We start from the raw sequence: 27,348 nt of genomic DNA, 5'->3' as shown, positions 1-27,348 counted from the left end.
CATAGTGCACCTTTAATGACAGCCGGAGTTACATCCGTGCATCAATCAATTGATACACTAAAACAAAAATGTACCCCTGAGGCAGTGTTTCCTTTCCAAGCTGCATAGCACCTCCCACAAGCTCTGTCAACTCTAACATTCTCTCGATTAGCTCTTGAATGCTCCTTCTTGACGTCACTCACCTTGAATCCATTCCCTCATCTGTCTGGATCGGATCGGCAGCGGCTGCTTTCCTGCCCGTGACAGCGTTTTTACGGGACAGCTGGCAACGGTTAGTTGCTCTCTCATTGCGAGAGACTGATGGGCTGTTTTTGGCTCAGAGGGGAGAACAGAGCTGCAACCTTCAGGCTGAGACTTGGGACGGAAGTTCTCAGCTTGTACAGTAAACTTATAAAACAGCAACATGCCTGCCAACCTTACTGTGATTAAACATTTGGTTACGCAAAGATTACAATGCAAAGGCAGCATGAAGACAAAGTCAGTGGATAGAGCAGAGGCAGGTTCACTCCAGGTGACATGAGTTGAGGAGACACATCTGCTCGAGTTGGAAATGTTTTAACCTCCAGCCAGACATTTTTATGACGCAAGAAAATTGAAATCAGTCTGTTTGCTAAATATCTACACATTGTGTAAACTGATCCTAACGGTTTGTAACAATTACTCATCTGTAAGACTCAACCAGACTTTAAAGTGGTCAATATGAAATGAATAATTTATTATGAATTTACGTAGAAGCAAAGGAAGATTTAAGTGACAATCTCGACGTTTTCTTCGGTGGCACCTATGGTGATGAGCGGCAATTGCAGGTGTCTTTTTAGATCTCACTTTCACTCGTTTTCATCGTCTGTAGTCATCGCTCTTTTCTTTGTTTGTTCGACCATAGTAACCAATTACTCGCAACGCAAGCAGAGACCGAAAACAAAACCCAGCACGCCGTTATACCCACAAGTAAGTTGAAAAGTCTGCCTTCCCTCTCTCCAACCACTGCTGGGTGATGGATGAGCTTGTGAATTTTCCAGGGAATGTCGCCACAGAAACCCAGTCCGTAATACTTTGTACTATAAATCATCAATGGGCCATGTGCTCACTCGCCTATAGAAAGTTAGCTATAAAACTAACTTTCTGTCATATTTGCTGAAACTGACTCTATGTTCCAGTAGAACTATATGAAGCAGGTCATTTAAAAAAGAATCCAGCTCCTCTGGCACCACCTACAGCCTGTAGTGTGATTTGCAAAAACCCACAGCTCCCTGTTCAGATGCACCAATCAGGGCCAGGGGGGGGGTGTCTAACTGCGTGTCAATCACCACTAATGCACACGCATTAGCTCTCACTTGTGGGGGGAGGGGCTTAGGAGACCGTTTTGGGCTTTAGCTGAAAGGGGGGAGGGACTGAGAAGTTGTCGATGATCAAATTGTTTGGGTGAATCCTGGATCTTCACAATCCTACCTGCAGCACCTTTAATAATGACTCTGTGGAGTTTTTAAACAATATTTTGGGGAGTGGCTCCCCATGGTAAAAACAAATTGGTTAGATTGCTGAGGAGTTGGAGATTTTTGGCACACCGGTCACTTTGATCACTTTCTTTCAAAAATTACAAATAACTCACTGAAAAAAATGTAACAAATGACTGGTGTCTTAAACACATTTTTGATGAATAGTCCCTCTCTGCGCAAACCTCGGACAAATACATTGCATTTTCTTTGACTGCTTCACCATAAAAGCCCCCTAGGTTTTTCACTATAGCGTATGAAGGCATTTACTGTAAAGCAGCAGCAGTCAGACATCTTTGGATTACATTAGCAGTAGCGTAATACAGATCTGATACGGCTTTAGGAGATTGAGTATTAACAGTGAGGCTGTTATCAATGAGATAAAATTACACTGAACTGCATGCATGCATCATCTCATTGTGCATGTGAAGACAATTTTAATCCAGTGCAGGACTGGTGCACTCTGCCAGTAACAATGAAAACTACTATAGAGAGAAGTTACTAAATACAAAACCATTGAATGGCTTTTTTTCCAGAATGAATGCCAAGATTAATAGAGTCAAAAACAGGGTTTGATTTCATGATAATCTTTTGGTTTAAAACACCATTCAAAAGCCTAAAACTCAAAATAGCCTTTGTGTTTTAGTATTATAGTTTACTCTCTATTCTGGGTTAATAATTGGAATAGTTGAATCCATGTACATTCACAGATTGAAACTCTACAAACTGTGGTGAATATCATACGAAACTGATAACATGTATAGCCTATTGATTATCAACTTATTAGAGCTATAAAGAGGGAGAACTGAAATTCAAAGAGCTGTCAGCCACGAGGTTTTCACAGGACAAAAACACAGTTGTGTTTTGCTAGCTGAACTCCTCCGTTGGGGGAAACATTGGAGAACGTGTTGTAGTTGGCGTTGGGGGCGGCGACTCCGTCCGTCACCATTAGCCTCATGCAGCCGAGCCGTTAAGACAGTCAGACTGTGTTAAGTGCATGCTGTGGGAGTGTTGCTGTGGCAACCTCTGTGGAGTGTTTGTGAGTGTTTCAAGGTCCTGTGGGATTTTTGGGGGGGTGGGTGAGTGAAAAGAGAAACAGTGTGTGTGTGTGTGTGTGTGTGTGTGTGTGTGAGTGTAAATCAGTGTTGGCTGGAAATGCCTGCGTGACCTAATGCACATCTGTGTGTTGGACTGATAGACGAAGAGAGTTTTTAAAGAGAAAAGTTCCCCTTCTGTCTTTGTGTTCAGAAGCAGAGAGCTGAGTCTGTTATCTGAACGTCTGACAGACAGACAGACAGACAGACAGACAGTGTTCAGAAGCAAAGAGCTGAGTCTCTTATCTGAGCGTCTTAAAGACAGACAGATAGACAAACAGACAGCCAGACAAACACATACACACACACACACACACACACACACACACACACACACACACACACACACACACACACACACACACACACACACACACACACACACACACACAAGACAGAGTCTCTGACAGAGACGATGAGACTCTGTATTTGGAGCTGGACGGAGCAGATCAGCTCGTCGCCTCCAGCAGCTGCTCCTGTTCTGAGCTGCCATATCTTATTCATAACCTGCCCAACAGTAACCAGATCCAACAAAACTCATTATTCCTCCAGCCACCTTCTCAGGCTGCTGCTATTATCTGAGTTTTAGACACAACAGCTTCTTCTCTGATCTAAAGTCTTCATTTCAAGTCAGTTTTCTGCTGTTTATTATGTTTCTATGCAGACGGTATTATATTTACTCTTTCTAGGATGTTTTTATTATTATTTGTGTTTCATTTCCGATACCATAAAGATGGAGCAAAAACTTCAACAGTTTTTTCCTACAACATATTTACAATTCTCATACATTTTTGACATCAGAAATTCCATTTAAATATCTTTACTTTTTTAAATTACTTTCACAGACCTATGAAAGGTACTATTACAGACCATGTACAAAAACAGTAGAAGAGTTATTTGTTTTTAGATTTTGCTACAAGCTAAACTCCAAATTAACCCTAATATACTTAGAAATGTAGTTAAATTATTATTATTATATATGTCCTAATCCTACAGAAATGATCATATACTATTGTATTGGAGTTTTTTATTGTTTTTTGAAACAATGGTGCTTGACCAGTTATCAGTTGCAGTTATCGGCGCCCCGTTCTGCAGGATTTACATTTCTTTTTCAGATTATGTTTTGTCAGGGGATATTTGCAGTGTTCCTCTTCTTGGAGGAACACTGCAAATATGTTCAAACTATGTAAAATAACTCCATAATATGTGTCCTATCACCTCAGACATTTGTAAAGAAGACAAACACACAGAAATAAGAGAAAGCCCAGTCTTGTCTGTCATGTGCACATTTTGAACTTGTCATTTATCATCTTTACTTTTACATTACATTACATTACATTACATGTCATTTAGCTGACCCTTTTATCCAAAGCGACTTCCAATTAAGTGTTTTCAACTTTGAAGGTGCAAACTCCAGACAACCAGTAGGAAGTGCAAGTACATTAGCTTTAAATAAGCAAAACTACAAAGAGCCAGATGAAAGTGCAGCTTTAAGAATATTTCTTTTCTTTTTTTTTATCCGAGGTGTAGTCGGAAGAGATGTGTTTTTATCCTTCGGCGGAAGATGTGTAGGTTTTCGGCCATCCTGATGTCAATAGGGAGCTCATTCCACTATTTAGAAGCCAGGACAGAAAATAGTCGTGATTTTGTTGAGTGATTAGTTGTCCCTCGTTGTGACGGGGCAGCAAGCAGGTTGGCTGATGCAGAGTGGAGTGGGCGGGTTGGGGTATAGGGTTTTACCATGTCCTGGATGTATGCCGGGGCTGATCCGTTCGTGGCCCTGTATGAAAGTACTAGTGTCTTGAAGCGGATGCGGGCAGCAACTGGTAGCCAGTGAAGAGAGCGGAGGAGCGGTGTAGTGTGAGAGAACTTGGAGAGGTTGAAGACGAGTCGAGCTTGTCTGATTGACACTTCCAGGTTTTTTCGCTGCTACTTGGAACTTAAAAGAAAACAAAAAGCTAATCAATTACTAAAGGTCAGCTTGACCTTTAACATTCAACATGTTTGAGGGGTTTGTTGAAAAGTGAAATACCCACCAGTGATTACCAGGCTGTAAATCAGTTCATTGTATATACATATACATTACTTTTCATTCCTCTAAGTATATATATTTTTTTCAGTAGTTGTTCTGGCATTTTTATCTTTGCTATCTGATTTTATTTTATTTTTTATTATTTTCTGTATGTGTGTGAATGAGTATGTGTGTATGTCCTTGTAACAGAGTAATTTCCCAATTTAGGATCAATATGTCCATCTATATATCCATCTATCTATATAAAAAAATGCATTGTTTCTGTTCTTGTTTTGTTCCTGTTACCTGTAGTGCTATTTATCAATCTAGATAGTGTTTGGTGTGAGTTGCCCAGTGTTGGAGAGATGGGCCGTAGAGATGTCAGACTTCTTTCTTATAGGATATACTGGAATTGTTGGGTTTTTGTAAATTATAAGTGTAAGGTCTAGACCTACTCTATCTGTAAAGTGTCTTGAGATAACTCTTGTTATGATTTGATACTATAAATAAAATTGAATTGAATTGCATTATATAATGGAACTAGATGGCACTTGGATTGTGGTGCTCAGAGCGTAAAAAATCAAACTCTTAAGCAATGTCTCTTTCCAGAAATCATGAGCCGATTAGATAATCCACAGTTCATTTAGGAACTATTTTTTTCTACCAAACTATACCCACCAACTGTATTATTCATCGTGCAGAAGGAAGTGTACTCATGGACGTGGGGCTCGTGACAGCGCGAGATGTAAACATTAATGGTGTCCTTCTCGGCTGGTAGATGCTAGATCGGATCCGCTAGACATGTTGACGTCAAAGGACGTGCCTCGTGGCCCGCCTTATTTTTGCCTTATTCTGCCTCTGATTGGCTTACCCTGTTATTCTTACCTTAACCCTAACCAATCCTTATGCCTAAACCTAACTACGTCGACACGTCTAGCAGATCTGATCTAGCATTTATCTTCTCAGCTGAGCTGTAGTGTTAGCTAGCTAATGTGAGATAACGATATTGGATAGCTATTAACTATACTTTATCCAAGCTAGTAATGAAAGGACCACGAGCACGATGCGTGGTGATAAAGTTGGTGGGTGTAGTTTGGTAAAAAAAAACTTAAACTGGAGAGAAGGCATCTCTATGGCTGATAACTCCAACACTGGGCCACTCACACCAAATATATCTAGATTGATAAATAGCACTACAAATAAAGTAATAGGAAAATTATGTATTTTTGAATTTGGGGTGAACTGTCCCTTTAAAAGTCAGGACTCTCGAGCAATTTTCAGGGAATATCCACAAACTGTCCAACCTTGTCATTTCTTTATTCCGAAAACAACATTCGGCTGCATGTCACAGTCATTGTTGCATTTTTAAGATGCATGAGTGAGTGACACTAGAGTTGATTATTTTTTTAATAACAAGCTGGAGTCTTTAAATGTGTTAACAAAACGACTGTATGCAAACACTCTCTGCCTCTCTCTGTGTCATTGTGTCCTCACAATATGAATATGTACAATACACATGCATATAATATTGTTACTGATCCACCGTGATGATATCATCTTACTTTCCCCCTGGGTGCGAGGGGGGGAATGCTTCAACGAAAACCACATGGAGGGAGAGAGAGAGAGAGAGAGAGAGAGAGAGAGAGAGAGAGAGAGAGAGAGAGAGAGAGAGACCAACATAAGCCACAGAGACACACGGAAGAGAAGAACAAGAGCAGCTGTAGGGAGCATCTGAGCCTCTAGGACCAGACCCGAGGTCGAATCTAGGACCCGAGGCTGCACGAAGACCAGAATCCGGACCCCAGACCAGGAGCAGCCCAGTCCACCATGTCCGAGCCCATCAGAAGAAAAAGCTCTAGCAAGCAGCTCCTGCAGAACCTCATCAGGTGAGAGAAAAATGCCTTTAACACATGACGATCACAGTTTTTATTTTTTATTTTACTTGTTCCTGCAGGATGACATGAGTTAATTATGTGTTCATTATGTGTTTGATAAATCTTTTAGTTTGTTGACAATTACAGTTACAACTAAACTAAACTAAAACCATGAGTTCAGTACACCCAGCAGTTTATGAAATATGTAAATTAACTCTCAACCGGATTTACGTTAAAATATGGTTTAGTGACATTCTGCCTGCATAATGAGTACTTCTACTTTTGATAGTTCAGGAACATTTTCTTCTGATAACACCTACATCCTTTTTCTTATTAAGTTCAATTTTATCTGTATCGCGCTGCATTTACAATTGAATGGGGTGCCAATTAAAAGTAAGGGAACCCCTTGGATTTCTCCGCATTTTTGCATAATTTCTGCAGAAAATGTGGCCCGATATTCTTTTAAATTCACAATAACGAATCTGAGTGAAACTATATTATAAAAACAGTTGAATGTTTTCACTTGTTGATCACATCTCCACGTCGGCCAGGAGGAATTGTATTTCCCAGTACAAAACAGTTATATATTAGTTATATTTTAGAAATGTCTTGATCATGAATGGCTCTCTTAACTTCCTGTCACAGAATCTCAAGGGTTTAACGTCACTTTCCTTATGTCTATGCCATTTTGTATTTCATGTTTCACTGTGTTTAGCGGAATTTCTGTGTTACATCTCCCAACTTCTATTAAGCATCAATGACTGACAGCTACCCTGAAACTTAAGTTTGGATATTTTAAGTGGGGTTGTATGAGATACTTCTTCATAGTTTGAAGAAGCAGACAGGAGTACCAACACTGTGTTTGCTATATTTAGAATATTTTCAACGCTTTACCTTGCTGTCAGACAGCCCTTTCTGACAGAGAACTGAAGCCATTATCTCTGCTCTCTCCAAAGCCACCAGACTCTGTTGAAAAAACAATAATTTTACCTTGCAGAACATGGGGGTTGCTAGTCTATGGCTGCCTCCGTCGGTTAGTTTGTCTGTGTTATTGTCAGTGTTTAAGTAGAACTTTCACATATCTGTACTTTACTTCGTTATCTATGTTTCCAGAAACTTTTACTTTTACTCCACTACATTCCCCCTGAATAAAATCAGAAGAAATTTGTTACACTGGAAAACAGCAGGTTTGGCGAATCATTGCTTCTAGCTTGCAAGTTAATGTACGTTCCATTCCAGTTGGTGACGTAATGCCTGTTTGTTGCCAAGAGTAACAAAAAAAAAACATAGGCCAAAAGTTTTTTTTACTTTTACTTCTAATAATTAAGTACATTTAATATCTGAAAATTACTTTTGATAGTTAAGTACAGTAAATATCAACAACTTTATTTTACTAGTAATATTCTAAAAGGTGACTTTAATCAATCACCTTTTATTGTTGTTTATGCTATTTAGTTCTCTGTCGGCTTAAATTGGCCACTTTAAACAGCCTACTGTTATTTATCTCTTCTAACAGGCACCAGGAGCCTAATTTATTGTGCTGTTTTCTATATTTGCATCTGTCTCCTAACTGCTGTTCCTGAACATCAGCAAGTTTTTTTTGTTTCCTCAGTGATCGCTGGAACATTGCTGTGTGACATCACTGAATATGACACTGAGCTCTAAGTTCAATGGCTTCCTTTATAGCTGCAACTTCCTTAATGGCCATTACATCATCTGGCTGTGTCCTGAACACCCCTCCTGCTCAACTACACACACACACACACACACACACACACACACACACACACACACACACACACACACACACACACACACACACACAAAGAAAATGCATTTCCCCAGGCCTCCATTGCCTCATTGTGTAAATGGTGGAAAAAGTGATGCGTATCAGACAGATTTCCCCCCACAATTTGCTCGTTTTACATTTATGCTTCACAGCATCACGTTAAATGTCCCAGCAGACCCTGAAGGTACCTGGAAGTACAGACTGCCCTACAGAGACAATGCCCTGACAGCAGTTATTCACTGGGAAAATAAAGCAGAGCAGACATGCCTCATCTACATCTACTACAGTTTGTGATTTCCTACATTTAACACATAATGCCTTTTGATAGAGGGAAAACAACACAGGACTTTCACCCAGGAGACCGGGATTTGTGTCCCGCATGTCACGTTTCCTAAACCCAACCGTCCTGTTCTTCTTTTACTAAACCCAACTGTCCCGTTCTTCTTTTCCTAAACCCAAATGTCCCGTTCTTGTCCCGCATGTCATGGAAACATACCTTTTTATAAGCCCACCCACGACCTTTTCCTTAGCCTAACAAAGTGATGCCAATAGTCCCGACCAAGCGCGTTTAGATAAAGCGCGTTATATGAGGCTAAAGGAGACTTTTAGCGTCAATAACAACGCCAAAGGCACCTGACCAAACGTCCGTATTTTACGCGATGGGAGTGAGAATGTGTTGCTTTTCCAGCTTTGTGTTCAGTGACTATTGTTTGCATTTCTTTAAACCAATCACAATCGTCTTGGACGGCGCTAAGTTCCGGATGCAGCGACGGTGGATCTGCAAAATAGTCTCAGGAAGGAACTTGTTTTGCACCCCGCGAAAGACAACATCTCATCAAATATTAAGTTAACTGTTGACACAATACAGTAACGTGAGCTATTTAAATTAGCTGGATACATGGTTAAACGTAATTTGCTCTTACCAGTGTATCTCCGTGTGTACTTCGTCCACATCAATCCCACCAATCGGTCCCAAAACATCCCAGTTAGAGAGTAAATGCTGTAAACAGAAGCAACTGAAGCAATGATCCAGATAATCAAACCTCATCCCCAGTTGATCTGGTTCCACCCCAAAAAAATGGCCTGACTGAGAAGCCAAAACATCCCTATCACACATCAAATTGATTTACAGAAACTAAAGATAAACTCTTGCCAACATGACTCCCCCTACATCTCTAGTGGGTTTGATCTTATGTAGGTCACTTTCCCACATAATAATGACCGCAGCATGTTTGACTCACTCATGGCCAGTGTCCTCACCAGCAGTCATAACTAATGACATTCATCAGCCTTTTACATTTGAAATTGTTTTTTGCACTTTGAAGATATTCGTTTTGTGATGATTTCATTCAACTAAATGTTTGATTAGCTGACGGGTTGACATGTTGAGAGAATTAATCACATTTTTTGGGCAAAGGTCTTTGCATTGAACTGGCCAGTACAAAGGCTATTGTGTTTTATGTATTTTTTAATGGGAACCAACAGGTTTGAGGATTTGGCCTGTTGTTCTTTCATGATGCTGCTGCAGTGTTGGGACTAAATTCACAATGTGCTTTTACCAGCAGATTTTAGCATTCCTCCCTCTGTGCAAAGCTGCAAAGTGTAGCTTAAACTAGCATGCTAGCAGCTTAACAAGGAAACACAAAGAGGGAATTTTGTTCTAAAAAAAAAGACTAAAACTAGAAAGGTACTTCATTGTCTCACTCAGACAGCTTAAGTCTCAGATGCACTTGTAGTCTATATCTATGAAGTTCCAATTCCGGGATTGCTCCGGTGCCATCAGAAATTCCGCTGGATTTCACTCTTTTCAGCCGGTTGTCCGTTACCTTCCGTTTTGTTTGTGTTGGCATTCTAAACTCCGGTGGATTTCTGAGGACAATCATGGTTAACTGCTCCTCAGATCTCTGCAGGGTAAATCCAGACAGCTAGCTAGACTATCTGTCCAATCTGAGTTTTCTGTTGCACGACTAAAACAACTTTTGAACGTAAACATTTCCCACCAAAACAAGTTCCTTCCCGAGGCTATTTAGCAGCGGCACCGCGGCTTTTCCCAGTGCTTAGCACCGCCCATGACGATTGTGATTGGTTTAAAGAAATAAACCATAGCACGTTTTTCTCCCATCCCGGAATGCTGTGTGGACTATCTAGACCCTCCCCCGCAGCGCTGTGGAGGAAGGTCTGACAAAGCGAGACTAATTCACTTGTAAACTTTGGAATATATTTTTTCATTGAAAGAGGACTGTGGATTTTGTCTTCCATCACTTTGGAAAGGATCCAGTATGAACAGGAGGAATGGTTACACCAAGCAATTCATGATATATGGGCACCCGACTATCGTTTAACAGACTTGAACAATTATGAACTGAAAAGGATAATTCTGGTTTATTACAAATTGGGTTTTGTTTTTGTAGGTTTGGTTATCGTTTCTAATGATTAAAAAAACTATCAAATATAATTTTATTTATCCTGAGGGTAAAAGGTTGTGCAGCAGTTGCACTACAAAGTAGAGTGGAGATATAATAAGTGCAAAAATAAATATAAAATATCAAGAAAGTGCAAATTCAAGTGTGCAAAATGCCAAAGATATAAGAGGTTAACAATAAAGCTATGTATGTACAAATCCAATGAGTTAATGAACTTGATCATTCAGACAATCGGACAGGTTTTACTGTAAAAATGCTAAAATGTCAGATTATCTTAACACCTTTATTTGGAATGAAATGAGTTACCTGAAATGTTGATAATAATCACTCATTTGCAGGAAATCTGTTTGTGCACAACTTAAGTAAGTGCAGTATGTCAACGTTGAACCAGAAGTCTGTAAACTATGATGGATGTTAGCTACAGACAGGACCCGCCTTTGTTTTTGCTATCAAACAAGTTTGGCTAACCTAATGGTTTGTTAAAGACATGTATGACATATGACATGTTTCTTGCCCTGTCAGACATTTTTATTAATGGCACCATATTCTTTAAAATCTCAGCAATTACTCTTGTGAGCACATCGTTATCATGGCCAAATCTCTGAAAATATGAATACTTTTTAGACCATAATTATCCTTTAATAACAATGACACACTTTGGAAAACTTGTTTGTACCCGACCAACAGGTGTTCTCCAGAGATGTGACTGATTTCAAATGGCTGACTGGATATTTCCAAAGTTTTTGTTATTCCAACTTTTTGACAGGATTTTCTCCAGACCTCCATAAGTATGACGAGTTGGAGTTTGGGCTACATGGGATTACAGTCTCTCTCCATCCTCCATCTTTTCACGTCCTCCCTCCCTCTCTCTTTCTCTTTGTTTCTCTCCAGAGATTGAAGTGAAGGGAAACAGCACAGCTGGCTCCAGCTCCACCAGATGTGCTTTGACAATAAAAAGAGTTATTGTTATCAAGTCCCTCCCTCTAGAAAGACGAACCGAATAAGCTTTTTATGAAAGAGAAAAACTAAATTTTTTCTCCTATGATTTTTAAAATCCACTTACCTCATAAAATCCTAACTATAATAGGAAATGTGAATAATGTGTTGGCTGTCAAAGTGGTTGTTGAAGCAGATAACATGGTTTTCATTTCTTGACTTATACAATCTATCATCACTATGCTTGCATTCCGAGCCCTACAGTAGTTCCCTGCGAAGTGGATTGCACAGGTCATTTATCCATGTGAAGTAAGATTCCAAGGGAGGGAGCAACAATGCTCAATTCAAAGGGAACTGTGAACTGTGTAGAAAGGACTTGAACAACGGTTCATCACTTTGCCAGAAGTTGAGAAGCAAGATTGACCGTCAGTCTTTGCACCTCATTGGAATGACACTGTACATCTTGTAAATTAACTAATCACGTTTATTCACAAGTTACATACATTTCAGTAGAATCATTTTTGTAATGGTATCAGTTTTTTTTTTCAATTTTTGAAGTTTAGAAGTGTAAAATATCCACAGCAGCAGCAATGTATCCAAGGTGTTAATGTAACGTAATGCACGGAGGAAGGGATATCTGCGTTAGTGACGCTGCAGGGTGCTCCCAATGGACGGATTTTAACAAGGACATTCCCTTGACGAACATTCCACAAACAGGGAGCAGGGAATAGGGAGTACTGTTTATGTACACTGTGGAATGGAACGCAGTTTATATGTAGCCGGTCCTGTGTTAGAAACCCCTCTGTCCACAAACTCTCAGTCTGGGGCTACTTCTTCATGGTTTGGGCTCCAATTAAATAGAAATCTTATTGGTCCATCATACAGTGCTATTTTACAGTCTATGGTTAATTTAGACAATAATATGTTTCCAACATCCATCCATCTTCTTCATCCGCTTATCCGGGGTCGGGTCGCGGGGGTAGCAGCTCCAGCAGGGGACCCCAAACTTCCCTTTCCCGGGCCACATTAACCAGCTCCGACTGGGGGATCCCGAGGCGTTCCCAGGCCAGGTTAGAGATATAATCCCTCCACCTAGTCCTGGGTCTCCCCCGAGGCCTCCTCCCAGCTGGACGTGCCTGGAACACCTCCCTAGGGAGGCGCCCAGGGGGCATCCTTACCAGATGCCTGAACCACCTCAACTGGCTCCTTTCGACGCAAAGGAGCAGCGGCTCTACTCCGAGCTCCTCACGGATAACTGAGCTTCTCACCCTATCTCTAAGGGAGACGCCAGCTACCCTCCTGAGGAAACCCATTTCGGCCGCTTGTACCCTGGATCTTGTTCTTTCGGTCATGACCCAGCCTTCATGACCATAGGTGAGGGTAGGAACAAAAACTGACCGGTAGATTGAGAGCTTTGCCTTCTGGCTCAGCTCTCTTTTCGTCATAACAGTGCGATAAATTGAATGTAATACCGCACCTGCTGTGCCGATTCTCCGACCAATCTCCCACTCCATTGTCCCCTCACTCGCGAACAAGACCCCAAGGTACTTGTACTCCTTCACTTGGGGTAACATGTGTTCCAACATGTGTTTGGCAACTGTGGCAACACATTGCGAAAGATCCTCTCCTGTTTTAACATGGCCTCTATACACAAAGCCATCTCCATAAAGAAATAGTTTCCCCAGTTTGTTCTGAAAGAACTTAACAGGTCTGCACAGAGCCCTGACCTCAACCCCATCCAACACCTTTGGGATGAACTGGAATGAGCCAGACCTTATCACCCAACATCAGTGTTTGACCTCTGATGCTCTTGTGTCTGAATGAGAACAAATCACTGCAGCAGGCTCAACGTCTGGTGTAAAGCCTGAAACCAGAAGAGTGGAGGCTGTTAGAGCAGCAGATTCATGGATTCGTGGTTTTGGAACGAGATGTTCACATATGGGTGTAATGTTCGGGTGTCCACATACTTTTAGCCATGTAGTGTATCTGGTTCTGGAGCCTTTAAACCTCTGAGGATTGAGGGATTTGGGACAGCTTTGGAAGTAGTAGAGGGAAAATAAACTTTATCATAGTCATCATACAACATCTCTTCAACCGCAGAACAGATGAAAGCTGTGTGAATACATTATTTTCATAAGTAGTTTTGTTCATATTTGTGGCTTTCAGCCTTATGGAGGATGAACTTAAGCTTTACTGCTTCTGTCTAACCTCTTAAAACACTAATAACTGTTATTACAAATTCATTCTGTGAAGCCAAACATTGGTCAAAGATAAGTCATGGATATGTCAGGACTAATTTGGAGAAATATGTACAAAATGATGCGCAAGGCAGATAGAATATTGCCATTTGATTAGCGTCCAGTGTATGTGGAACAAGCAGATACAGAATATATACTGAATGTGATACTGTCAAACTGTGTTAATTAAGATTATTTTTCTGACCTTAAAGCTACAGTACTTTAGGGGAGAAAAAATAAGGTGTATGTTAAGACTGTTATCCTTGGAACTCCTGAGATGTTAACTGGCTCCTATAGGTTCTTAAATGAGTGTGTTTGGGGGTGTTTTCGGAGTTTGGTAAAAGCCTGTTGGCGTCCATGTTGTTTGCAGTTTGACGGCTCAGCGGAGCCAGGAGGATGCTGAGGAGGTGGAGCGGGAGCGAAGGAGGAGAGCCAGGGAGACGCAGAGAGGAGAGGGGAGTCCCTCATGGCCGGAGCCCCCCCAACACAACCAGCTCACACACCGCAACACAGAGTGAGTACCACACACTTTACTCCGCTGTACAGCTGTCTCACTTCATGAAAATGTAACAATGAAAGCTTGTTGTAATGTGGCTGTAGATGCACCACAGTCTCAGTCAAAGTGAGACAGGTAATACAGATTTGTTTCTCAATATCATTTTCTGTAAGGAAGTTTCCATCTGCCTGTCTTCATGCACTTTTATATGCCTCCGCGCTGGCGGAGTGTCCATCTGTTCCATGCTGGTAAACTCAGGAATGCCTTGAGAGAATTTCCTCAAATTTGGCGCCAATGTCCAATTGGACTCAAGGATGAACTGATTAGATTTTGGTGGTCAAAGGTCATCAAATAACACATTTCTGGCCATAACTCAAGATAAGATAATTCATATACGATAATTATTTCTAAACAGATTTCCTAGAATGTTGAACTAGTGGTTTAATAAAAAGCCTTTAGTGAGAACAACATATGGTTTGTGTCTCTTTAATAACTCTCCTCAGCTCAGTTTTGGACCGCTAGATGAAGTCTTGTGTTTTAAAATCTTTGAGGTGGGGTGAGCCATTTGTTTTAGTAAAACTGTCCTAGATGTTTACAGCTGAGTCTCAGTCTCCATTACCTGTAGTGCTGATCACAGGGGAAAATACTTGTTTGTTTCTGTGTAATCAGTAGGTTCTGTCCAGTGATGCTGCAGGTGAATGAGCTGAGAGCTGCTGTACCATCAGTTTCTGTTTGATCAGTCAGAGATGTGACGTCTCTCTCTCTCGAGGGGAAATATCCTCGTCACCTGAAACTTTGAGCTGCTGAGCAGCAGTAAGACACACTGTTCACTTCTTCAGTCATTCTTCTTCATTGTTCCTCCTGCAAGATTTGAATAGTATTACTCAACCACTTGTTCCACAACAGGCTGAAGCCTGTTACACTAAAGCTCCGACAGCAAGTGTACAGTCACGTTTTGTTATTATCAAGAACACTGGCCAAAATTCAATAATTTCAGACAGCATGGTCTACAAAATAGCCTGACTGTATTCAGTCTTTGGTAATACCAGATAAAGCAGTGTAACTAAGTACATTTACGCAAGTACTGCACTTAAATACAGTTTTGACGTACTTGAGTATCTCCACTTGTGCTACTTTCTACTTCTATATTTTGATGCTAATACTTGTATTTTTACTCGCTTTACTTCTAAACATAAAGGATCAGCTAACCATCCAACTGAACTCAAAGGACACCAGTATAGGGCCTAAACTGTGTTTGCCAACAGTGTGACTGTGTATGATGATTTCTCTGTCGGCCTAAATTAAATGAAGGTTAAACACACACAGCTAACATTAGAAACCACATGGAAAAAAAACATCAGCTTGTAGGTGTTTAGTTAGTGCTGATGAGGTCCAGTCTGCTGATCCAACGCTGCAGCGCCTCTCTGTTTATTGTTTCCATGGGCACCGTTTCTGTTGCCATGGAGCCTAAAGCTCTAGGTCCTGTCTGCCACCTGTCACATAGATCAACACTCCTGCCCTGTGAGAGACCTTTGGGTGACACTGTCAGCAGCAACAGTAGACAAACATTCACACCGTGCAGCACCATATTTACATTCTGCAGATTTAAACCTTTTCAACCAGACAAAAGAAGAACACGTCTGTGGTGTCACTCATCATTCGGATATGGATTTAGCAAGTTTAGCATGTAGCAAGTTTGGGCAAACAAAATGGAGGAGATGAGGCAAACAAGGGCATCATGGAAGAATGTGATAGGATGGGTCAATAAAGCAGATAAGCACAAAAATAGGTTTAATACAGTGGTGTTGTCTACTTAATACGCATGTATACGCAGTACACCCACTAAGAAATCTCCAGGATTTCCATATACCCACTCAAAAATGTGCAATGATACGCAACAACATAATTTTGTGACAGAACTTTCACTTCAGATATTTGTATTCACAAATATGGGGTTGAGTAATGTGACAGCAAACTAAACTAACACTGCAGAACATGTAGAGAGACTTTTCTCCTCACTTAGCGCAGAGCGTAGTGTGTGCATAGCGACCAGGCCCAAATGCTCCGCCTACACTAACGCCAGTATCCTCCCTTCACCACACATTTAAGACGAATATAAGTAGCCTATCTTATTTTGTCCTTGTTGCTTTGGGGTCAACTTTTGTGATCCAGACTTAGGTCTCTGATATGAAAGTCCCCTTACTGCTTTATATCCCATTATATTTTTCATATATTTTTTATGTTATCTGTGTTTTCCTTCTCATATTGTGATATTATCTGTATCGTGAGCGGTGTATCAAGTATCGTATTGTGAGGTACCCTGTGATTCCCAGCCCTAGAAAATACCTTTAATCAATCCTCTGAACCACTGACTTGGTTGTATCACATCTGCATTTCTTCAAACATCCAACCAATAGCTTGAGTGCACCTCTTGTCATGTCTCCACTTGGTTTTTCTGCTGCCAGAGTCCTTACATACAACAGAAAATCGGACCATATTACACCTGAATCCCTACACTGGCTTCCTGTGAGTTATAGGATAGATTTTGTAAGTTGTATTATTGGTCTATAAAGCACTGACTGGTCATGGACCAAAATATATACTGGATCTGTTGGTTCCCTATCAAGCATCCAGACCCCTGGTTGGTCTGGGACAGGTTTGTTGTGTGTTCCCAGAACTAGAACCATACAATGTGAAGTGGAATTTTGTTATACTCCTCACCTGTGGCACTAAGTCCCTGAAAATCTGAGGTCTGCTCAAACGGTTAGCTCATTTAAATCAGGGCTGAAAACTTTATTGTTCACTGCAGCTTTCTGAAATTCGATACATTATTTGTCTTAACTATCTATTCTTGACCTTAAATGTACTGGCTTGAGTTAATGATTTTAATGTCTATTTTATTTTATTATGTTATTTTTTTATTATGTTTACCCATTGTTTACCAGCTGTACAAATAAATTTGCCTTGCCTTGCCTTTCTCAGGTTGGACGAGGAGCTGAAGCCCAGATGTTGCTTGGTTCTGGAGGAGGACGAGGGCTTCAGCGACTGGAGTCACAGGTTGGAGGGTCGTAATGAGCAGGAGGTGCAGGATGACTGCAGGGCCAGAGTGCAGATGCCTTCAACACAGCAGTGGAAACCAGAGCCTGGACAGGAGAAACAGCAGCAGGGTGAAGAGGACGAGAAGGGATGTGATCCAGAACGAAGCAGTCGGTCACAGGAAGCTTTAACAAGACCTCCAGAGAAGGTACACACCGCCTAGTCCATATCAACGACGTTTCATTTCCAGAATTGCTCCGGTACCACCGGAAATCCTGCTGGATGTCCCTTCATTTTGGCCGAATGTCCGTCACCTTTCTGCTTTCTTTGTGTTGGCGTTCTAAACTCTGGTGGATTTACAATGACTATGGTTAACTGCTCCTCAGATCTCTGCAGGGTAAATCCAGACAGCTAGCTAGACTATCTGTCCAAGCTGAGTTTTCTGTTGCACGACTAAAACTACTTTTGAACGTACACATGTTCCACCAAAACAAGTTCCTTCCAGAGGCTGTTTTGCAGAGGCACCGCTATTGCGTCCCTACCAATGACGACTGTGATTGGTTTAAAGAAATGCCAATAAACCAGAGCACGTTTTTCTCCTATCCTAGAGTGCTGTGTGGACTAGTAGCCAGACCCTCCTCCGCAGTGCTGTGGAGGAAGGTCTGGCAATGTGAGATTACTGACCGCCCAATAGATCAATACAGTCAACTCTGGGTGGAGCTTGTCTAGATTGTTCTGGATGTGTGTAATATTTGGCCCAGTCTCACCGGGTCAATGTTAATTCAACACCTTTTTTGCAAATGTGACTTTCACAGTTGGTTTCCAGATTATATTGCAATCTTTTGGCATGCTGCAATAAATTGTTTTAAAAATTGCATCCAACAAGTTGTACGGTAATAAAGTTTTAAAACTTGAAAACTTCTTTTAGCTGCATATTATCACTGTAGAGTAACATGCTTTTGGTTAATTTTTAGAAGTCCAGCAACAGATACAGCTCAACGGTCTTCCTGTCACAGGACTCCAGGCTGCAGCACGCCATGGGCCAACCAGCAGACAGGACGTCCTACCTGGTGGCCGGGACGATGAGGCCACGGTGTGTTCTCCACTCACTGTCTGTTTTTTTATCTCCCTTTTCTCTTTGCTCAGTGTCTGGTGTGCTTAAGTCCTGGGATCTCAGCATGCTAATTTCTCTCATCAATACCTTTTTAAAGCTTTAGTGCGTAACTTTTTAATATTAATGAACGTCCGTTAAATTCAATCCGTTGCCAAATGAGTTGATACGAAGCTAATTAAGCTAATATCAGCTCTGTATTTCTCAGTATGGCTACTATGTTTACAAAATGGTGTCGTCCAGCAACTTTCGCGCGCAGAAACTCAAGTTAAGATAATGACCTCTTCTGAAGAATCCATCAGGTTTTTTTAATCCTCTGTGTCCTCCTTGGCTACAAGTAACTGTGTGGAGGAGGGGTGGGGGTGGTACACGATCACGGAAGGCTTGCGTCATGTGCATGCGCCGACAGTGTGGTTGTCATTACTTAGAATTCCTCATATGGGAGACAGAAACTAGGCACTATAGCTTTAACTTTATTAACCAGTTAAATCATCTCGTCCACAGCGGAGGGGCATGCAGAGTGGATGGGGAGGTGGAGCAGCAGGAGCTGAAGGAGGATGTAAAAGAGATGCAGGCTACTCTGCAGAGGGAGTGTACTTCAGCAGAAAGCCGACAGAGCCCCAGAGATGAAGATGACCAGGAGGAAGAAGAACTGAGCTTCACAAATGAAGAGAAGGACGACCTCCACCTCAGGAGGGAGGAGAGACACAGGGAGGAGGAGGGGGAGGAGCACAAGATGCCAGACAAGGTTTGCTTTTCAATAATACTGTTGACAGTATTATTATTACAATATTATTACTCTGAGACAGAGTGCATTTAAGTCCCGCCCCCACCGGAGGGGAAAACAACTCTCCGCTCTCTATTGACTTGTATTGCGTGACGGTGCCTACTCGTCAATCCCGTCTGCTAGCAAACAACAGAATAATGCCTAAAAGTTTCTGTGTGGTGACATGCACTACCAACAATGTAAAGAACCCAAAACTTAAAGGAGAAATCCGGCACAAAATGAACCTAGGGGTTAATAACACATGTGTACCGAGTAGACCGTTCTCTGGGATCTGTTTTCATGCTAATCGAATGTGACCAGTTTTAGCCCAAACCGCTAAATAGCTTATAACGCTAGTCGTTGGGGCACGGGTAAAGTAAAAAGAAATCGCTATTTCTATACCACGAACAAAGCTCGAAATAGCACCACACTTCCACGGTAGCATAATGAGGGTCCCTACATGTAAACCGAAACATTGAGAACTTTGTAAGTGTACAGACAGTTTATTAAAAAGATAGTTTAGAAAGACAGTACCGTTCCTGTATACAGGCAGGCGCCATCTTGGGAAAGCAGTCACGACCAGTCAAACGACGAACGCCGTGCTTGAGCTATGTTACTGGTTACTGGTTGCACGGCGTTCGTCGTTCGACTGGTCGTGACTGCTTTCCCAAGATGGCGCCCGCATGTATACGTGAACGGTATTGTTATATGCCGACCTGTAAAACTGAGCTTTTATGAACATGTGTTAGCTTAATTTACAGGAATTATAGTTAGCCTAAAACTGACATTTGGATAATTGACTTGGTAACAAAATGCTTGCTGCAAAACGTAACGTTGGGCATATCGTTAGGTTAATGTCAGGATCCCACAGTCTACCTATTCTTCCTGCTTATTCCTCACGTCTTATTGTCTGTGTCCACATAAAAGCTCAGTTTTTCGGTTCAACAGTTTTGGGTTCTTTACATTGTTGGGAGTGCATCCCACCACACAGCAGCACTGTTTCCCCCTTCTGTGGGCGTTGCTTTCCGAGTTGACAGGATGCACTTTGTCTCGATTAGGCTACTGTTGTAGCCTACTACTACCTCTAGTGCTACTATCACTAGTATCCGTAATTTGTTTTCTCAGACCTAAATGACATTTCTCAGATGGTTGGTCTTTCTGTCGTCCATCATCTTAGTCGCCCCCAAGTTATGTTTGAAATGACCATCCAGATTGTGATAAGATGAGATAAGAAGCCTTTATTGTCATTATATTACAATGAACACAACAAAATTGCAAAAGCCCCTCCCAGCGGTGCATATTGCACGCATCTGTATAAAACATAAAAACAAAAAACATTCATTCAACAACCAACATTCATCATAAAACAAGGGCGGGTAGGTTGTGATAAAAATAAACATATTGCCCAGATCTTAATAATCATATAATAGCCTAGATGTATAAATATTGTCCATATGTATATATTAAAATGTATACTAATTAGTTTTAAGAGTCCCTGACTTTTTGTCATGCCCAAATATCTCTCGTTGACATCAAGGTATCTTGAAAACTGATTTACCTTTTTTACAGCTCTCTAAAACGTATTTTGTTACTTATGTCCGACTCTTTCACATTGGTGTTATAAAGACGTTTACTCGTATTATTAATAAAATACTTCTTCTACTAAGCAGAAGTGTGCCGACAAAACACAGAAAATGTCTTGTTTCCCTTCACGTGTCATTAAAACATTTAATCAAACACATGCATGCAAACTCACAGTTCATAGAAATTGGCTTCAAATCTGAAAGTAATAAAGTCAAAGAATGCAGCTTTGGCTCGCGGGGTGTTGGTATGATGCCTGCAGCCAGACAATGATGCATTGATGATGTAAGATGTAGGAATACATTCCTACTTTTAGCACCAGTGCTTTGTTAGTGTTTTATTAGTCTTTTGCCACCAAATAACACAGTGAGGGTGAGCAGCGTGAACACGCTTTTAAAAGAAAAAACTAACAGGTACTTAGGAAAACTTTTGAGATTACGGAGAGACTTTTTAACATAAGATATTTATAATACTGTTCATGCTGCCTTTTTTTTCTATTGATCAGACTTCTGAGTATGACATTGTAATATTTGTTGACATTTGTATGTTGGTGGTCCTAGAGCTCAATGGAGGGAAGGAGGAGTGAGGAGGTGAGCAGAAGATCTGCAGCCTCTCGTTGCAGCAGCAGCGAAGGCGAGGAGCTGTTAAACTACGGTCCCATGAGCCCGACATTCAAGGTATCTCAGCAAACCAAAGGGGGTCTGTATAATAAAGTTTTCCAGATTCAAATAGCCAGCATCAATAAGTGACTGTGATGTATATGACTGGCAGTCTCTGTCTCATAATGCTTTTGTTTCATCAAATTGAAGGAACAACAGCCATAAAACATCCGTTTTTTGCTGTCAAACTACATATACAAATCTTTTTAGAGCGGCCATTTTGCAGCAGCATTTAACAACCCAGTTGATGAATTGATATTCAATATATTAGCCTTTGCTAACGCAGGTCATCTCTCCACATACAGTGACATATTGCAGTCGAAATAGAAACCCTAAAAATGACTGTGATGTTACAGATGAACAAAGTCTGGATCTGATATCTGTATTTTCCTTGATAACACAGTGGCATAGTGCATGCTTTAATTTCAGTAAAGTTTGAAAGTTAGGGAGTTTTTCTGTATATCTGGATCTATTTCTGTGTCTCAACCGGCAGCGGCAGATGGCTGCCTACCAAGAGTAAGGGACTGTCTGAGGTTTCTGCCTGTTTTAAGGAAGTTTTTCCTTGCCACTGTCGCACCAAATGCCAACTACCAAATTATAAATGAAGTGTGGTCTAGACCTACTCTATCTGTAGAGTGTCCTGAGATAACTCCTGTTATGATTTGACACTAATTGAATTGAATTCTCTAAAACTACATTTCCCATGAACCCAATCGGTTCTGTTTGCAATAAGGATGTTGCCATTCTGTTCTGAAACATTAAAACATTCTTCCCATTTTATGTTATAAAGCTGATGTGCAGATTTTGACCAATGTGTTGGATCAGGGACCGAGGTCAACTTCAGAGGCTGCCAGTCATTAAAGTGATTGTGTGGCTTCTGCCTCTAAATCAATGTGATGAATCACTGATGGTGAAATGATTAAGTGTTGTGTCATGTTAACCGTGCTAAAAAGTGTTTTGTCTCTTTCACGCTCCCCGCTGTTCCTCCAGAAACTCCTCATTCAGTTTTACCCAGTAAGTCCTGTGCATACTGACTGTTGTTACTGAATACTGTAAGTTAAAGAGCCCTTAATATATTCCTTTTCAGAGTCATATTTGTACTCTTGGGGTCTCTTAGAATAGGTTTACATGCTTTGATGTTCAAAAAACATATAATGTTTCTCATACTGCTCATTGCGCAGCGCCTCCACCTGAAACACTCTGTCTGAGCTCTTGGCCCCGCCTTCCTGAAAAGCCCAGTCCGCTCTGATTGGTCAGCTGGCCCACTCTGTTGTGATTGGTCAACCAAATTCAAACAGGACACTGGGCTGTGCTTGCTCAGGCAGCACCTATGGGCAGCTCATTTGAAAAACTGGGCTGGCTTTCTCAATTAATGACATCATTAATAGAGGAATTTCCATAGACAGTAAAATAATGGACACAGCTACGCCATTTATTTCGAAGGAGACCAGTGAAGTCACTTTTCCAGTGATGGCTGAGCATGCTGCGCAGCCTCAAACTGAGCTTGACGACGTAGATGTGACGTGAGCAACCTGTCTGAAAGTTGTAAGTCTTCTGGTAGCTGTGCCAAGAGAAATCTCAATCATTCCCAATCTTGCAGAGACGGAGAGCGTAGGTATATGGAAGGAGATAACATAGGCACAGGCTAATTATTGCTAACTAAAATGCTAGTTAACGTTAGTAATTAAACTTAAACAGCTAATGTAAGTGGAAACTGCCTGACAGCTTCTCCTGACTATACTATAATTTCTCTACTGTGCGACAGAAAATTGCGTGGTTATGACACAATCGTTAGCATATTTTTACCAAAAACGTCTGCTATGGGGCCATAACGTGAGATACAAGGTAATGGAGCCTTTTATACATTGTCGTGTTTCTTTAGAAATAAACAATGAACAAATAGAGTCTTTAAACGCTTCAGATGTAAAGTTATTCACTGTCAAAGTGACGCCAAAATGAATGGGAGTCAATGGGATGCTAACGGGAGGTGATGGCTTGTGAGCCTACACTCTCTCCATAGGAGGTACGCTTTTCGGATGCTCGCTTACCTCTTTGGGAATTTCAAACAGGAACATGGGCAAGCCGTTTTCAGGCAGTTGAGAAAAAGTACTGTCTGTGAGAGAAAGGTGTGAAATTTATACATCTATTACATACACAAAAAACATTAAAACACACTAAAAGAAAGGGAAAAATCGAAAAAGCATAATAGGGGCTCTTTAATTTTAAGAGTAAGGGGCTGTACGTTGTACTTACAGTCATTTAGTCTGAGCCAGCAGTAATCTATAGCTCAGCACTGTGTGTCTCTTTACAGGATGAAGTGAACAGCAGAGTCTCAACAGATGGTAAATGCACGGTGAGTGTCAGGGTCAGAGGTCAGCAGTTGCCATAAGATCCTTCTGTTGTGTTTTTGGCTTGCAGAATAAATTACAATCAATTCTAATCTCTATTCAAAACCTAATTTTATTCATGTTAGCACACTGTTTTATTTCCAACTTGTCTTATCTGTTTAATTCTTTTTTCTGTCTTCTAATGTGATAAAACTAGGCCCTGTCTCTTTAACCAGGATTACTAATAAAATAAAGTAACAGCTCATTTTAATCTAACCCATGTTCCAGATTTAATGTTTTCTCAAATCCCTCCCTCAAACCATTAAGAGAACTAAGTTTCTGCCTTGCTCTGTGAAAAAACTTTACAACTTTGTGCTGGTTTGCAGATCTGAACTGCAGCCTGCTTCAATAAAAAGTCTGTGTTACTGTTGGTCATTTCCCAAGTGTGTGTTTTCAGTATAATTCCTGTGAGTTTTAATCATCGATTGTCTTAATTATTTTTTCAGATCATAGAGAGAACTGAGTCTCTGAGGAAAAGGTGAGTGTGTGTGTGTACAATAAGCTTCACTGACAGCACATCAGAACTGCAGAAAACTGTTATTCTTCTGTGGGTTTAACTCACCCATTGAGTTCAGAACAAACAGACACGCTGCATCAATGGAACGTGACTTGTTATTTCCAAACTTTTCCTCTTAGCTCACGTGCAGCAGCAAAAATGTCCTTTGTACAACAGCTGCATCTGGACTTTGATTTCTAACCGAAATATGCTTTTGCCATGACTTAACTGGACATTTATCCATTCTGCTAAAGCACCAGCAACATAAAGAAGACGCTACCACCTGTTGCTGTTTCCAAGATTGACAAGAAACTGGAGCAGTACACACATGCTCTTGAGGTAAAACCCTATTAAGTTACTCTTTTTTTTCAATGGGTATTTTCCTTTGGAAAATATGGAAAATACTCAAATACGGTGTCTCAGTGTATCACAATGTTACATCCAAACTTCCTGAATCTTGCTTTATTTTTCACAGGTCTCCTCAAAGGAAGGCAGATCGGCCAGTCAGCTGCTGCCGGACCTGATGAGTCCCACTGAAGCCGTCTCCTCCAAGAAGAGCCTGTTTGAGGCCGGAGAAGCCTGGAACCAAAATGCAATCTCAGTCACACCATCTAAGGTTAATGACGAAGTTTTTCGCCATATAATTTGGGCTTTAAATTAACTTTTTCGGCTAGTAGATTTTTAAAGTTACCAGCCAATCTGATTTTCTACTAGCTACATTTTGTTCCTCCTAACTAACTTTACTACTTAATTTCAGCTCCTCTGGTTTGTTTTGCGCTGTTCCATTCCACTCCATTATAGACAGAATACCAGCTGAGATCAGTTGCATTGTTTTTTTTAAATTCTGCGTTCTTACATAATTGCAAAAGGGTTCGCCAATGTTTTCTCAGTTAGCCTTTTAAAATGATATCAGATTAGTAAACAGAATCTGCCTTTGGGACATTGGATGAATGGTTGCTGGTGATGGACAATGTAGATATTGCATTAAAGATCAGCCACTTCTTTCTACAACAGTCGACAAGCCTTTTGCAATAATGTAAGCACATAATGTAATCTGAAAACTGCTGCCCTGATAAAAAAAACAATGCAACTGATCTCAGCTGGTATTCTGTCTGGAATGGAGTGGTATGGAAATTTCTAAGCGACCCCAAACTTTAGACCAGTAGTGTGTGTGTGTGTATGTATATATATATATATATATATATATATATATATATATATATATATATATATATATATATATATATATATATATATATATATTCTTAAAGCTGCACTTTCATGTGGCTCTTTGTAGTTTTGCTTATTTAAAGCTAATGTACTGTACACACCTACACTACTTGTTGTCTGGAGTTTGCACCTTCAAGGTTGAAAGCACTTAATTGGAAGTTGCTTTGGATAAAAGCGTCAGCTAAATGACATCTAATGTAATGTCTTCTCAGTTTCAGCGTTGCTCGTAATCGATACTGCACACGCTAGGCACGTAGCCAACGGTTGGACGACACGTCACGACATAGTGTTCATAGGAAATGTAGGATTAGCTCTACAAGCAGACAGTGTGGCCAGAGGGAGATTACATTTCCTAGCTAAACACACAAAACTGCCCAAATGTTTTGGCGGGAAACAGACCACCGTGGAAACATTTCTGCAGCCTGCCGATTCAAACATACACAATGTTGTTTGCTTCATTCATCACTGGCCTTATTGGCACGTTTGTAACTTTACATTACTCGCCAAAGTTAACTTTTACTTTTACTTTTATTCAGCAGGTTGGCGTGTGTCAAGTTAAAGCCCTGCATATAATGTAACACGAACAACTGGCACGACTGATAAATAACGGCTCCTCCTTATGCTCAGTTCCTATGAGGAAGTGTTCAGAAGTTTAATGCTGCTGTTGTTTAACAGTGAATGTCCACTTGAAGGAAAATGTACAGGTGAAGTCTTTATTATTTTTTATTTGTAGGCTATTCATGACTGAAACAGCAGCAGTTGAATGTGATCGCTCCATCTGAATGTGCCTCAACCCGGGGTACCTGAGGGTACTTATGCAGTTACCTGGGGTGGGGGGGTACCTGGAAAGAGTGTGGTACATTTTGATTTGGTTTAAAAAAAAATTGCAGCTATCCAAATTCGCAATAGCTGCAACCACATGCGTATGGATCTATACACCTGTGGACGCAGCTATTGCGAATTCACGCCTTTATTCATTTTCATTTTTTTTGCATTCACATACACACAACCTCATACTGACACCTGACCTCCATGCCAAATTTTGGCCTCCCAGGGCGAAAACTGTCGCCACTAAAGGGTGGGAAAATGTGTGGACCAACCGACAGAGCAATTTTTAGTGAGTAAAATGTACACAAAAAAAGGAATACAAATTGGTGTGAGGGCAGTTTCTTAAAACTAATTACTACGTGACAAGAGAAGTCAAACTTAAAGTGCACGAAAACATCACCAAACCTGCTAGAAAACAAACCTACAGGATCACAATATGTATTAATATTCACTTTTATTTAATTCTTAAAGGTCCAATGTGTATATACAATACATACAATAGGAATTTCTCCCATCTAGCGTTGAAATCATATATCGCAATCAACTCTCTCGCGCCACGCAGTTCAAAGTACGTATTACAGCTACGGTAGCCTTCACGCTTCAAAAAGCCGATCTCTTGCTCTTTTCAATATCCTTTTTCTTTTTCTGGGCGAAGAAGAAGACTCCTGTTCATGAAATTTTGATTTTGAATACGTGTAGTCTTCCATGTTTTCTTTTTCAAACCCATTAGCAGCATTAGCAGCACCTGTGAGTTTATCATGTGACAGCGAAAACGCGAAAGGCGGCGCAGTATGTCCTGTATGTCCCTTACCAGCTAAAGTATCTCAAGATGGAGCATGAATGTGGAGCGTCTACCCCTGTTGATGCGAATGCAAATGTAAAATTTCAAGCCAATAGGAAT

The 27,348-nt window shown here is 40.8% G+C and overlaps 1 protein-coding gene across 1 annotated transcript; it reads left to right on the top strand.

Annotated features, from left to right (window-relative positions):
• Window positions 1-6,425: 6,425 nt before the first annotated feature.
• Window positions 6,426-26,694, top strand: LOC144523324 (uncharacterized). Its single transcript, XM_078258818.1, has 12 exons — window positions 6,426-6,484; window positions 14,228-14,371; window positions 17,336-17,597; window positions 18,364-18,482; window positions 19,005-19,248; window positions 21,408-21,524; window positions 22,497-22,520; window positions 23,818-23,859; window positions 24,340-24,371; window positions 24,644-24,728; window positions 24,865-25,005; window positions 26,674-26,694. The coding sequence occupies exons 1-12, from the start codon at window positions 6,426-6,428 to the stop codon at window positions 26,692-26,694; spliced, it is 1,290 nt and encodes a 429-aa protein (XP_078114944.1).
• Window positions 26,695-27,348: the final 654 nt, after the last annotated feature.

Source organism: Sander vitreus, chromosome 1 (assembly GCF_031162955.1).
Source record: "Sander vitreus isolate 19-12246 chromosome 1, sanVit1, whole genome shotgun sequence".
Taxonomy (NCBI): Eukaryota; Metazoa; Chordata; class Actinopteri; order Perciformes; family Percidae; genus Sander; species Sander vitreus.
Note: the sequence above shows the minus strand (reverse complement) of the source record. Positions and strands in the feature narration are given on the sequence as shown.